At 38.8% G+C, this 16,306-nt stretch overlaps 1 protein-coding gene across 2 annotated transcripts in view; it reads right to left on the bottom strand.

Annotated features, from left to right (window-relative positions):
* Positions 1 to 16,306, bottom strand: part of slc4a10b (solute carrier family 4 member 10b) — an 82,326-nt gene that overhangs the window by 62,167 nt on the left and 3,853 nt on the right. Inside the window, exon 2 of one of the 2 annotated variants that reach the window (XM_052142054.1) lies at positions 9,084 to 9,113. In XM_052142054.1, coding sequence (XP_051998014.1) covers positions 9,084 to 9,113 — 30 coding nt within the window. Of the gene's footprint in view, positions 1 to 4,339; positions 4,443 to 9,083; positions 9,114 to 16,306 lie in introns of those variants that run through there. The other variant, XM_052142055.1, reaches the window with a different exon arrangement.

The raw sequence follows: 16,306 nt of genomic DNA, 5'->3' as shown, positions 1-16,306 counted from the left end.
CCCGTGGACTGTATTGAATTTGATTTTTTTTCACCCAATTTGGAATGCCCAATTTCCAATGCGCCTTTACGTTTGTGTGGTCGCATAGTGACTCGCCTCAATCCGGGTGGTGGAGGACGAATCGCAGCTGCCGCCTCGTCTGAGACCATCAATCCACGCATCTTATCATGTGGCTTGTTGAGCACGTTGCCACGGAGACATAGCAGATGTGGAGGCTTCACGCCATCCACTGCGGCATCCAAGCTTAACTCACCACGCGCCCCATCGAGAACGGACCACATTATAGCGACCACGAGGAGGTTACCCCATGTGACTCTACCCTCCCTAGCAACCAGGACAATTTAGCCAGCATCTTTACCACTGAGCTACCCAGGTCCCCTATTGTGTCCCGTGTTGAGTTGCTGCCCATGTTGACAGTTCCAAATCAGTTACTTATGAGGTTCCATGTTAGTTAGGATGCTGTCATAGAAGCAGCCAGATCACAAGAAAATTACGTGACTGTGGCGACATTTTTGCCAGATGATACAATACACATATCGCAGCAGTTCTGAGGTTATATGTCCACTGATTGGCGCTAAAAGAGAGTTAAATATTCTTCCAATTGTATTTTAAATCAACAAAACCTACCTACATAAACCTTAAACCTAAACCTAACCGATAGTGTCATAAAAGCAAACGTGAGATGAAAAACATTCACTGAAGCAACCACAAAATTTTGAGGCGCTTCTATGTGCTCTGAAGCGAAAAGCATAAGGGCAGAAAGAGGCGAGAGATTAGCAAATATCCTGCAATGATTCGCATTGATTTAACTGGATGAACCAGATAATGAGCATCCTGATAGGAGCAGATAGGGGAGAATATCACTATCCATGGCCATCGATAAAGGGGGGTGGAGGTGGGCTGCGGGGTTGCGACAGGACCTTTTGTCCTGGGTCCAGGCTTGAAGGGGCCTGGAATGGAGGGGGAGTCCACAGAAAGCCTATTACATATTGTCGAGTCCACCTAAACATGATGAGAGGGAGACACGGATATAAACACGGAGACAGCTTGTAACTATATACAAGTATAGTAAATAAATAGCTAAATTATATCATTGTTGGCAGATGTGCTGCAAAAATACTATACTTAAAAAATCCTTTAAACAAATAAGTTTATCTGAGATGTAACAGTGCATAACAAATTTAGGATTTTCAGAGAATGTATTTATAATGTAATTGCATTTTGTCATACTTTATTGGCAGAGTTTTTCAATTGTTACTTGTTTGTTCATTGCAATAAAATCTGCCAGTGCTGAAGAAGTATACAATGTATATTGGTTATGTTACTAACCAGTATGCAACTCTTCTGTCTCTACATTCTCTCCTCTGACTGACACTGAGGTCTCCAAACTCCTCCTCTCCAACCACCCCACCATCTGTTCCCTTGACCCCATTCCTTCTCACCTTCTCCAGGCCATCTCTACGTCCATCCTACCTGCACTCACACACACATAATCAACACGTCTCTACTTACAGGCACTTTTCCCACTACATTTAAGCAGGCTCAAGTAACCCCGCTGCTGAAGAAACCTGCACTTAACCCCACACAGATAGAAAACTACAGACCAGTCTCTCTCATCCCATTCAAGGCAAAAACTATTGAAAGGGCAGTTTCCAATCAATCAAATCCTATCTCTCACAGAACAAACTGCTGGATGACAATCAGTCAGGCTTCATAAGTGGATACTCCACTGAGACTGCCTGTTGTCTGTCACTGAGTCTCTGAGACAGGCGAAAGCTGAATACAGATCATCCGTCTTGATTCTGCTGGACCTTTCTGCAGCCTTTGACTCAGTCGACCATCAGATTCTGCTCTCCACCCTCTCTTCGCTGGGCATCACAGGAACTGTGCTTGACTGGTTTAACTTCTATCTCTCAGGCAGGTCCTTCAAGGTAGCCTGGAGAGGTGAGGTATCCAAGCCACATCAACTACTTACTGGGGTACTTCAGGGATCAGTGCTTGGGCCACTTATCTTCTCTATATAGACAACATCACTGGGACCCATCATTCAGGCACATGATTTCTCTTACCACTGCTATGCTGATGACACGCAACTCTACTTGACTTTCTAGCCCAACGACACCACCGTGACTGCTCGAATCTCTGCCTGCCTGGCAGACATCTCGGCCTAGATGTTAACTGCAACTTAACCAAGCCAAGACCAAACTCCGGCTGTTGAACACATCCTGGTGCAGCTGGGTTCGACTACAGTAACGCCTTCAAAAACTGAATTCTTCAAATTTCACAGACCACATCTCAAAGACCGCAAGATCATGTAGATTTACACTCTACAATATCAGGAAGATAAGACCTACACAGCTGCTTGTCCTCTGCAAATGATCCAGAATGCAGCAGCACATCTGGTCTTTAATGAACCAAAGAGAGCGCATGTTACACCACTCTTTGTCTCTCTCCACTGGCTGCCGGTCGATGCATGTATCAATTTCAAGGCTCTGATGCCGGCATACAGAACAGTCACTGGGTCTGCTCCAACATGCCTAAAATCATTTCTGCAGAGCTATGTTCCCACTAGAAGCCTGCGGTCGGCTAAGGAACGGCACCTTGTTGTACCAACACAAAGAGGCACCAAAACACTTTCCCGGACTTTCAGCTTCATCATACCACATTGGTGGAATGACCTTCCCAACTCCATCCGTGAAGCAGACTCACTCTCTGTCTTCAAAAAAACTACTTAAAATACATCTTTTCCAAGAGCACTTAACTAGTCACTGACCCAAAAATAAATAATTGCACTTGTATGTGTTTTGAATGCTATTCTGATGCAAGTGAAACTTTGTAATATGGCACTTTTGTACCACTGTCTCCTTAAGATGATTCGCTCTTTTGTAAGTCACGTTGGATAAAAGTGTCTGCCAAATGAATAAATGTAAATGTAAACCTTGAGTAATCTAATATAATACGTTATAAAATTACATTTGACAGCATGTATTTTGTAATCTGTAATGAAATACAGTTTAAAAGTAATCTTCCCAACCCTGCATACACCCTAATCCAAATCAAAACACATAACCTTAAATGGAGTAAAAACGTAATTTAATAAGCAAAAATGCAACCTCCGAATCATGCTTACCATTGTTTATGTGAACGCAATTACTTCCTGGCTTCCATGGGACGAGGGAAGGATTACATGACCGGGCCAATGGTGCCAGTGCCCAGGGGACCTTGACTACCAGGGGGCTCTTGACTGCCCAGGGATGCCTTGGGCTTTAAGACTGCGCGATCTAGTTTGGTGATCCCCCGCTTGACAACTTTTGACAAAACAACTTTTGGGTGGAGTGGGGCCCTGGGAGATAATTGGCCCCAGGGCCTTTGCAAATCATAATCCGTCCCTGCATGGGACCAGAACCCACATATCTATGGCTGTTCGCACAACATGCTATCACTATCTACATTCAGTAGCAACATTTTTCCTTGTAACAGTGTTGTAAATTTCTTAAAAAGTTCCGCTTTTGTGTTCCAGAATACATGACTGGAATGACACAAGGGAGAGTACATAATGTCAGACTTTTCAATATGTAAACGAGTGCCATGGGCAACTGACCATGATTTTAGAGAGTCAGCTTGGCACAGAATGATGGGGATTGTGTGCTGGACTCACTCTCTCCGCTATAGTAGGTCTTGGCCGACATCTGCAGCATGCTAACCTGTTTATGACTGCAGAAACAGCGTTTCCTGCTCCCCTCCTCCACAGCATCTGATGTTCAGTCTGCAGAGAACAGCACTGCATCTGCTGCAGCACGCACATGGAACTACATGACCCAAAATTCTGTAGTGCACTACTATGTAGTACTAAAGTACTGCTGGTTTTAACAGTTGTAACACTTTATATGCATATACAGTATATGTATGCATTTATATGCATACATATACTGTATATGGCATATTGTACTGTATTGTATAGTGTGTATATTGTATATTTACTGTATATTGTAGTATTTAGTCAAGTATTTGTGCTTTTCACAATATACGCAGCTTTAGATTTACACCCTGTTTATTGTATTGTTTTATGTACATTGCAGACATGCATACCTGCATTTGCATACACTGTGACCTGTTCTATTCTTTCAACATTAATACATCAGTAATACTTTTAAGAGAGAGGCATGCTGAAAATAACAAATAAGATAACAGCTCACAAATTGTACTGTATATCAACAACACAGACACTATATTCATTAATTTAGTAAATCCTACAACTTGACATGCATGCCTGCAGAAGATGCAATGACTAAACCTGCATTAAAACTGATCTACAGCAAAACAAATATCCTGGTTTTACCTGCGAATGCAGTCTGCTGTATAGGTCCAAATTCTGCATGGCCTTCCTGGTGTCTTTTAAGCTCCTGAAAGGAGTCAGGACATATTCATCTCATGCAGCATGCACTGATCCAACTGATCTTGAAGTTCAAAGATACACAACCACACTCATGCATGCACACATACACAGTTCACACTGAAGATTACAGCAGTGACATCAGCTCTCCTGCATGCAAACTTAAACTCTTTATCTCTTTCACTCTCTCTCTCTCTCTCTCTCTCTCTCTCTCGCTCTGATAGAGAGTAACTGCTGCACCACAGTATTCCGACTGCCTCCTCTTCAGACGCATGCTGGGAGAGGACTGTTCACTGAATGACCTGTCAGAAGACGCCTGACCTTGTTCTCGCAAAGACTTTTATTGCTGCATTCAAGTCATGTCAGAATGATTGTATTAAGGAGATGAGCCCATATGAACGGCACCATAAGATTGCTGTACTCTCATCTTAATTTAAAAATGTTACCTTTGTTTAACCCTTTAATGCATACATCTAGGGACCTCATTTCACCCCCTGTGCCTCATCCATTGACAATAAAAAAATTGCTAAATATATATATGTATATTTATAACTGCTTAATTACCAAAAGATTGTCATTAAAGTCCCAAGATATGTAATGGTGTCGCTTCGTTTTTTTGTGCTTCCATAAATCATTACAGGATATCAGGATAATCATCAAAAGACATATTTCTTTGTTTATTACAAGACACATGAGTACTATAGTCATTCAAATGACTCATATATAACACTGATGTTCTGTGTGACAATGGTGAATTATCAGTATTCCATATGCATGCATACATACATAATATACATGCTATTTCTTACTCAAGGTGGCACTGATATGTCAGTGATTGATTTGATTTACATTTGGCATTACTATTTGACAAAGAAGCAACGTGGAAGTAAACTATAGCAAGTGTAACACATGAACAGTATTATTTGGCTATTGTCATTTGGGTGTACTGCTGAAATTATGTAAATTGTGCGTTTATTTGGACTCAAAAAGTGCTTGATAAAATCATACGGGTAGCTTATGTGCACAGTAGATATGTGTGTAGCACAATATGTTTTTTAAAAGCCAGTAGCAATGAAATTTCAGTGTGGAAGTATTGAATCCTGCTCTAGATTTGTTGCATCATCTCTTAAATATATGAGAATACATTCTGCTGTATTATTTCTAATTGTCTTGAAAATGTTTTGAAATTTTGACACTACCTGGGCATTTTGAGAATTCATTTGTGATAGATATATGTGCCGGGTCTCTAAAGATCAGAGTATGTATTAATATTTGGCAAAACACCCATGCATTTAAGAGTTTTCCCCAAAATTAGCACATAAACTCATATTTTATTTATTTCAGTATTTTTGCAGATTCTGTTTGGGCCTGATCAGAGTCATGCTACAGACAATAAAGTGTGCATCCACTGGACACTGTACTGTCCCATTAGGGGAGTAGGAACAATCTGAAAGCCGCTTTTTCCAATACGACTGTTTTACAGAAATTTTTTTTAAATTTTTTTTTTTTATATGTTTTATGTTTTTAAGAATATGTGATATCATTTTAAGGAAAGCGTATCAACTGAACTTTTAAGAAACACCAGCATTGGGGGTCTGGGTATCTCAGCGAGTATTGACACTGACTACCACCCCTGGCGTCGCGAGATCGAATCCAGGGTGTGCTGAGTGACTCCAGCCATGTCTCCTAAGCAACCAGATTGGCCTGGTTGTTAGGGAGGGTAGAGTCACATGGGGTAACCTCCTCATGGTTGCGATTAGTGGTTCTCGCTCTCAATGGGGCGTGTGGTGAGTTGTGTGTGGATCGTGGAGAGTAGCATGAGCCTCCACATGCTGTGAGTCTCCGCGGTGTCATGCACAATGAGTCACGTGAAAAGATGCGGATTGGCGGTCTCAGAAGTGGAAGCAACTGAGACTTGTCCTCCGCCACCCGGATTGATGTGAGTAACCGCACCACCAGGAGTACCTACTAAGTAGTGGGAACTGGGCATTCCAATTTGGGAGAAAAGGGGATAAATTATTTATTTTTTTGATAGAACTTTAATAATCAGAACTAAAATGTAGAAACCATGTATGAATACAAATTTACATACTAAACAAAATTATTTGTTTTGTTTCTTCAACTCAGCAACTCGGATATCATATAGAATTCCGAGTTTCCCACTCATAAATACAACCTCGCTGGGTCATTCATGCGCATGGAAACTCATAATTACGATATTTCCGACTCAACCTGAAGGGCATATACTGTATATCCAGGAATGCATTCATACTACTCACCTGCATACCATAGAACATACATTTATACAGGCAGAGAAGTACATTCTTCATGAAACGCAGTACAAATGAATTCAGACGTAGCACGTCTTCCGTTTACAGTGTTAAAAGTATATCACAAAGCAGTCGTAGTGTGCGTGCATTGATTGCGTCCATGTGAGTTTGCAGTCTTGTTTACAAAGAAAAACAAATGAAAAAGAGAACAGACGGACGCAAAAACATATTCATGTGAACGCCCCCTTAGAAGGTGTCTCACAAATCGTATGTCAGTACGGCTTGTAAGTTAGTTTTACTCTACACATGCACAATATCTAGCTATTATAAACATTTTAGAAATATTATTTTAGCAATATTTTGGAGCAGAGCAATGACTTTTCCATCCCTCATTTTTCACCCTTTACTGCCCATTTCTGACATTGGATCGGATATAGATCAGATCACGGCTCTTAGACGAGAAGAGATTTGATTTGAGCATCGGTGCAGAGAAGTTCACTGATCCTTTGTATCTGTGCATATAGCTTTCTATCAAAACAATAAGCATGGATTATTCATTTTGAGAAAATACCAAAAGAAAAAACATTTCAGCCCATTGAATGACGTTGTACGGAATGATAACAGGAAACGATGATTTGAAAACATGTAAAGAGGCTGTGGTTTACGTGATGTAAATCTCTGATAAACTGTAAGACTACTGTAACTATGCATCAGGTTTTTTTCTGAAATCCTGCAGAAACAGGACAAAATGAGCATGCTGAGCAGCGCCATTTAGCCGTGACAACAGATGACAGATTTATAACATCTGTGACCTTTTGATATCAAGGAGCTTAGGGGAGATTTTGTAGGTGCAGTTTTGTTTTACGATTTCGAACCTGTGAAATGCCACCAATATGTTTCAGTCTTTTGTGTGAATCTGTCTAGTCCTGCACAGCCAGACTTAAGTCTGGTCCACTTTGCAACCTATTCTGTCCAAGAATCACCTAATTAGAAAGCAAGTGACTGACATGTAAAGCGGCCAATCTGAGTTTTCTTTTGTGTGCACGTGCATTTTAGGCAGCCTGATCTCAATGAAATTTACGTGACAATGGCAAAGTTTTTGCTTTGCGAACCAAAATGACGCGCTTCATTACACGTTTGGCCAAGTACTGTAGGTATAGCTGCATGCCAGAGACCTCCAAATGGCGGAAGGAACTCTGCCAAAAAATGGCGGGGTTACTCCATAAAGGGCGGGGTTACTCCAAAAGCGTCTTGCGCCAACTCTAAAAGGTGGCATCACTTCCACTCACAGTTAGGGTAAGGGAAAGTGTTCGTTTAGGGGCTCCCTACATCTTTGCTGGCGGTTTGGAGCTCCCACCCCTTTTTGGAGCACTGCCTGCAGCTGTATCATTCTCTGTTAGGCTGCAGTTTCCCAGTGAAATGTCCAGTGGAGGGCGCCAAAAACAAGTGAATTGATGCTATTAGATGGATGTTTTAAGGGGGTTGCACACCAGTGTTTTGATTTACTAACATGGCAGTGTGTGAGTAACAGAGCGAAAAATACGTCTTTATAAAGTCATTAACAGCCACAGTACCCATGATTTGTGTGAAAGTGAATAAAACACACAGTTGTTGAAGTGCCTCTAGTGTTCATTTCACCAGGAAAATGCAGCGAAATGTCGAAAGCGGCACATAAAACTCTGTTTTCAAAAATGTTGTTATTGTAACGATCATTCTATGAGACTAAGTTGGATTCTAGGGATCGGTAAATATAAAATACATGATTCCACAATGAGCTTTTACAGCATGGAAACAAAATAATTCAAATAATGTCAGAAAAACACTGAAAAATTGCACAAAATATGTGTAGATTGGGGTCTGAAATTATGTCCATCCAAAAGTAATAAACTCTGTTTATTCAGAATCAGCCATTGAAAAACTCACATTGGTGGACCACTTATTTTTAGTAAATACTGTATAAAATAGTGTACATTTAAATCCAGCAATTTGGTGTGCATCTTATGTGTAATCAATATATTGGCATTATATCAGTTCTTGGCCATCTGCTCTATCATCGTATCTGCATTCCTCATTAAAGACCCTGTATTAGTCGACTACTACTGCTGACCAGTTCGGGGTAACTTACTCTAAGAAAGTAATCCACTACAAATTGAAAATTATTCTCTGGAATTGTAATAAGAGTACTTTACTTTTAAGTTACTTTCTGAAATACTTTTCACAGAAATTGCTTAGTTTCTCTGCACAACTCATTTAAAATAATGTCTATATCTCCTCCGCATACATTGTTGATTACAGTAAGGAAATACTTTGTAATCAGATTACACCCAACACTGCTGCTAACTACAATAAAGTTGTTTATCTTTCATTTGTGACAGGGAAAGCTGAATAAAATGTTAAGTGTGTTAAACAGTCTTACTCACCACACTTGGTCTTCCAGGAGGGGTGACCACCTGCAAAATCAAAAATATTCCCAGATGAAATCCATGACATTTGTTTTCACACTATTAATAACTACTAATACTAATAATTCTTGGCACAGATGATCAAACAGTTTTCAGATATGCAGCCAGTTCACCACATGAAATTTCTTACAATGTTGAAAATATTCTGGCAGTCATTTTGCTACATTACTGTATAATGCACAATTCAGGACATCATGAGTGTGAAGGCTTTTATTGTATTTAGGCTGTAGCTATAGGTTCACAATTGTAATCATGCATGTACACAACAAGTGTGCCCCACAAGCCCTCAAAAGTGAAGCCAAAACGTCTCGATCGCCCCCCGGTGACTGGTCCTAGTATAGGTCATAAACCCCGCCTCCCCATGTTATTCAACGGGACGTGAGACCAACTAAACAATTCAATTACGCTTCACATATCTTTATTCCAAAGATAGTTTCTGTCATTTACTGTCGTTTCTATCACGTTGATGTCATTTCAAGTGTTTGTTTTCAACATAAGTTTGTTTTATTGATGCTATAAAAACGGTGCTGTGACATCATGATTGACAGGTTCTCTGAGCGAAGTAGTCACTGAAGCACCAACTTCACTTTTTTCGGGATCTTCGGAGGACTGAGGAGATTGGAGCTTTAAATTTAATATCTAAATTTCTATAATTAATTATTTCACACCGTCATAAGTCAAAAGTCAAAAGTGCAGGGGCGTGTGCTTGCGATTGATTCAGCGAGAGTGAGGGCGGGGCCTTGATTTCGCGGCTTTACTTCCTGCTCACTACTGCGCAGGTCTGGTCCCGAAATCGCAACTGCGCAGACTCAACTCCCAAGATGTCAACGCCATATCGGGACACTGGCGGCTTCAGTTCTCACCAATGGAAAAGAGCGAAGGGGCGTCGTCCATCTTTTTTTACAGTCTATGGTACACAATGACCATCGGGGCTAGGGAGTAACGGAATACATGTTACGGGATTACGTATTTAAAATACTAAATATTTATAACTGTATTCCACTACAGTTACAATTTAAATCCTTGGTAATCAGAATACAGTTACAATCAAAAACTTTTTGATTGCTAAAGAGATTACTTTTCATTTTATTGTTATTTGTTTAATTCAAGTCAGGTGGAAAATATTTATCCATATAAATGAAGCAATCTGAGGAGGTTTTAAACAGCGGTGAAACACTTTCTTATGATTTGTTTCATTTATACGAGCACTTTTACACTGTTGTGAAGTGGGTATGACATCGAGGAACTTTCCCTTGGGAGCTTAATAGAATAGTTACATTGTGTTTCTACAACTTAACAGGAAACAGTTAGAAATGGTTTGACAGATGAAACATAAATCCAATAAATAATAGATTACATGCCTTGCCAATGTTTTTTTATGTGGTTATGGTAGTTTTTAAAGAAATGCTAACCAATGTAGCCATCAACATTGTACAGAAAGTTACAAATAATATATTTTCTGCCTCATTATATGAACGGAAATCCACATACGATCAGAAAAAGATGTCGTCAAGTTATATCTGTGAGATTTAAAAGTTTGGAGCAGCAGAAATAATTAACTTTGTGTAAATTGTCATCGGAACATTTAGCTTTATGCTAAGCTAAAATGGTGTTTCTTGCCTTTACATGCATCTGTTACCAAGCGAGATTATAATTTATAATGAATTCTGTAAATGTTATTCTTAATGAGAATTTAAATATTGTTTTCCTGTAAAAAATATCTAAAAATCCTTAAAACAAGATACATTTACTTGAGTAGCAAAACGGCATAAGATCTCTTTTCTTCAGAGAATGTATTTTACAATGAAGTGTATTTTCTTACTTTATTTACTTTTATATAGTCAAAACAAGTGAACAAATCTGCCAGTGCTGAAGAAGTAATCCAAAGTATTTCGATTACATTACAATTTAGATTACAGCAATATTGAGCAGATTTCTTTTGCACCAGTGGTCATGTAAGATCAGGTCTAATTTTACCCCCTATATGGAAGTACATTTTTAGCAGAGGAGGTACTAGAACATCTTCCCTTTCAAGCAGAATTATCCTGGATATCCAAAGAGCACCAATTAGTTAAAAACAATCTCAGAAGCATTCCATACACATTTAATCTCTACTAAAGGCCATTACATGAACAACTCAAGCGGATTATCCAAAAACAGTGAGAGAAGACTATAGACATATCTTGTTCCACAACGGACATGTACAGCGTTAGTACATCAGTACATATAGCGCTCGGCCTATAAAAACAATGCATATAATTGGCTCCCACAATCTTTTAATGTCCTGGAGACAAAATTTACCTGGGCAACGCTGACATAATCGCTGTCAACAGATATACAGTATGTCTCTGTACAGCCCACTGTTTATTTCCATTAAGCAATAATAAGCAGCTTTGTCAGTCTGCTTGGGATTCATGCTGAGTGGAAAACGTTTTTCTCTGTAATCTGAATAATAAAGCTTAGCTTTGTCTTAGAGTGAGAGCTTTGCAAAAGCCATCATTATATTGTCCTGTGATACCAGAAAACCATGTGAAAACCATGTGAAACCATGTGATTGACAGATATGTTTTTTTAATGGCCATTTCCGATTATGATAAGCCCAATGGCCGATACATACATACAACAATTTAATGTTAACAATTGAGACACAAAATTGCTTCAATTAATTATCAACCGATGTTGATAATCTAAATAGGGCCAAATATCGGCAGATTAATCAGCCTGCCACGAATTTGGAGGAAGGACCCAAGCGCTGGAGATGAATAAATGTTTAACAAAACAAAACAAAATACAAACAAAACTCTCACGAGGGAGAAATAAACATGAAGCTAGACAATATGGAGCTAACAAACCAATAATAAAACGAGAACTCACAGGAACCGGCACCTGTGAGAAACAAGAGGGAGAGAGGAAAACACAAGCACATGGGACAACCTGACAGATGGGAGACTGCCACAATCCTGCCACCAGGATCATGACACAGCCTAACCGATATATCGCTTTATCATTACAAAAAGTAAACGTGTGCTACTGACAAGGCTGTCTGTAAAACTGTATGTTAATCAGCCAATCAGGCACAGTTATCAGCCATTGTGATGAATAGGAATACTAAAAGCTTTCTCTCACTGACTTTGATTTTGCAGACATTTCTAAAGCATTTTGAATTGTAAATGGTAAATGGTCTGCACTTATATAGCGTCTTTTTAAGCCTTAACAGTATTCAAAGCGCTTTACACTGCGTCTCATTCATCCATTCACACACACATACACCAATGGTGGCAGAGCTTCTATGTAAGGTGCTAGCCTGCCATTGGGAGTAACTTGGGGTTCAGTGTCTTGCCCAAGGACACTTCGGCATGTGGAGTCATATGGGCCAGGATTCGAACCACCAACCCTGCGATTAGTGGCCGACCCACTCTAACAACTGAGCCACAGCAGAAATAATATTAAAGATTATGTCAAATTACTTTTTTAATATTATTATTATTATTTAAGTCCTTTAACCTCCTGAATCCCCGTGTCTACATGCATGGACATTATGATTTGAGCTTTGCTATAGGCTTTGCATAATTACATTTTCTCAGTTCAGGAGACCCTAGGCTGTCAGTAAAGGGTTAAACTTTCAATGCACTGAGTCATGTGACAAAACAACACGGCGCTGATCTCAGCTAAGATTGTCTTTGGGAGAAACGGCAATTTTATGAAACAAAAAAAATCTGATTTTCTATAGCTTGGAATTATTTCAGACTTAGTCCCGCTGTCCACATATGTGGACATGCATTTTTAGGAAAACTATTTAGACAAAAAAATTTTTTTTTGCATGTTTCTTAGGTGCTACTTGTTACAAATCAAAACGTCAAATGGAAAATGCACACAGCAGTCACGCTCAGGTCTAAAGCGGTAAATGGTCCTTTTTCCTTTATTACAATGTCTGTTCCACCATCTGACATTTGTTGACAAAAAAATATCTAAATAAATCATAATTTAGAAACTGAAAACACGTTCATCATAGAAGAGGTGTATACAAGTGGTTGTATTAATGTAGTTTTGAATCTTTGCACGCCATTACAGAAATGTCATGGAGACTCGTATAACTTTGATAATCTCAATTAAGCGGGTGTTAAAGTGTCATTACCCAAAATCTGTAAGCGCTACTCAGAACTTTTATAAGGGTCACTCGAAAGCTGCTTTTCTGCCAACACTAGAGTAATGATAAATATAAATCTTCTCTAAAGTGATTACAGCAGAGATTTCTTAGTGGTGTTTGAATAATTAAAAAAAAGGATACTTAACGCTTTTTTCTGGTGTGGCTGTGGAAAGCAGTGCCAGTTGCTATCACACACAAATACACTCCGCATTTGCCAACGGGTCACTGAGTTTGGACCAGACAGACTCTGTATCTAATGCTGATGTGTTTAGTCTCTCTGACATCTTAAAGATGTGCCTGCCGTTCAAATCTCTTTACAGCATTCGTGCGTTCTCCAAACAGTATATGCATAACAAATGTACTGTGATCTGTGGTACAATGGTAATCAGTACTTACATTCAGAAATGTATAATGCTACATTTTCTTTTAACATGGTAGCATGTTAAAATAACATTACTTTGAATCAGAATTATTTATTCAGCTTTACAGAAAATCATCTGAAACGTCTGTAACATCTCAAACTAGGGTTGCGCATTATACTGGTACTAACAAAATATTGCGATACCAAACATTTTAAATGGTACGATATTATCTTGTTTTTAATTTTACCATATTAAAGTATTCTGTCATTAGCTAAATGTAACGTAATGTGAGAGTTTGGAGATGAAATCAAGAAAGACAATTTGAAAATAATTATAAAAACTCTATATGGCCAAGTGTGATCATTTAACAGCAGAAGGATGTCATTTAATTAAATATTATGAAGTCACATGTGCTGCATGCCACAGAATGAATTAGAGGCGCCTCTCTGCCCTGTCATCTCCTTCACACACACAAACGCAACACACATTACTAATGCTTGATTTTCATGCAGTGTGTCCAATAGTATCCATCTGCAGATCCACAGATCTGTGTGTTGTTTGTATAAACGGTTTCTCTATTGCAGCTCGGAGATTTCAGCTCGCGATTCCAGTATAACGAACCCTTTACAAACAGGAAGAACGTCAAAGATCTTTCAAAATAAAAGTCCCTCTGAAATGAGAGCTTTATTTAACTGGATGCGTGAAATTGAAGTCATTTCGACAGAAAAATATTACTGTATAAAAGTGTCATATTTAAAGCAGTTGCAATAATACTCATTGTAACAATAATACAATATTAATGGTTATATTATTAGTATTATTATCTGTAAGCAATATCACGTAAGCAAGTGTACTGAATATCAGCATGTTGTGATTCAGCCATGGCAGCCTTGTGCCTCAGGTAATCAGATTGTTTTCATTTCATGTTTTCATTAATACTGTAAAGCTCTGTTGTGCATCTTTTTTGCCAAAAATAATTTAATATGTTTTGCCTAAGTATCGAGTTAGTATCGATGCCAAGGTACCCCCCCCCCCCCAACTATTTGCTCTAGAACAATCCATACTGAATTGTGCCACTCAAACTGTGAAGATCAGACTGTAATGATCAGACATTTGGTTAAAAATAAAAACTTCAGCTGCTTGTTTTTAACATTGTGGTTCTTCAGAAGGATCTGCAGAGATGTAGGTGCTACACACAGACATAAAAAAGACAAATGTAACTTTGTGTATCATAAAAATGTAAGAAAAATGTTATACCTCATGATATAACCCCATAAATTAGTGTATGACCTGATATATTTGCTGAAATATATCATCAGTAACTTCTATCCTCTATTTTGGCTCATTCAGTAACCAACCACTCAGAAATGATTTCGAGTCAGGCAGCTTGGAGTGCCATTCATCACGTCAAACAGAAATAGAGGCCACTGCATCTGGACGCAAATGAGCTCTCAGCCTGATAAAACTAAGCCTTGTCTTGCCATCATGAGGCAGTGGCAGTTTTATGCTCAAGTATCTGGGGTGCTCATACTAAAGTCGCAGATTTAATCAACCCATGAACCTAGAGGAAAAACATTTGTCCTTTAATTATGTAAATAAGTACTGAGTAAATGTGATCTCATTGCGTACCTCCCTACATGCTCTGGAAAGAGGCGCCTAAAATCTGTCTGCTTAGACTGAACCAGCAATAAAACAACTGCAAGCCACTTTATAATGACTGTTTTCAAAAGGATTTCCCAGAACACTCAAACGAACAGATAATCCCACCCCCAAGTCTTCCCAAAAATATTTTAAAATGACACGTTAGCTTTAAGCTCTTTTAACCCATTAGCATACAGTATATCCATTGTTTTCGTCTACATGTGACTAGTGTCACCTTGTAAATGGTCATTTAGACACTATACGTATTGATTAATGAAAATATAAATACAGATATACAGAGATAATGCTTTAAGGTTTGGACACGCCATCAGAGACATTGCATAACTCAATACACTATGATCATCTGATGCCGGACAGCCTGATCTATTGCTTTGGGGTCACAGATAATCTATGGCTGCTGGGACACTCATCCTACTTGTAAATTAAAGCGAGACAGACAGCTGTCAAACCCGCTCTCTGAGAAAATGAATACATCCTGGATTAAACATAGGCTATCATATAGTGCAGAAGCACTTTTACAGCACTGTAAAGCAAAATTACAGTTTTATTGAGAAATCGTATGGAAATATGAAGCATTAGAAGATGTGCTTAAGGATCCAAATTGAAAGGGTCATGATTAAAAACTAGTGTTATACTTGAATATGTGTTATAAAAGGGTTATAAAAGCATATTATTGGGTGGATCTCACCAAGACTTGTGCACATCACATTCATATATTTTGCATCGTATTTTGGTCGTATTTTAGGATTGAATGCACTTAACTACTATAGGATGCTATTTAGTGAATGACTTAACCTCCAGTGTGCTGTCTGTCTGCACTGGTCTCAGAACAGTTTGAAATGCACCTAATTTTCATCCTAACTCTGTAAACAGCCTCTGAAAGCAACATTTTCCAGTTTTTGGATGCATCCATTATTTGTCAATATGATAATGAACAGTGAATAAAGGATATTTTAAGGAAAATGAGCCTATAGTCCATGTACGTGGTCATTGTGTTAAACAGTGATAAA

This window comes from Xyrauchen texanus, chromosome 14 (genome assembly GCF_025860055.1).
Source record: "Xyrauchen texanus isolate HMW12.3.18 chromosome 14, RBS_HiC_50CHRs, whole genome shotgun sequence".
NCBI classification, from domain to species: domain Eukaryota; kingdom Metazoa; phylum Chordata; class Actinopteri; order Cypriniformes; family Catostomidae; genus Xyrauchen; species Xyrauchen texanus.
This window is presented reverse-complemented; position numbering and strand designations above follow the sequence as displayed.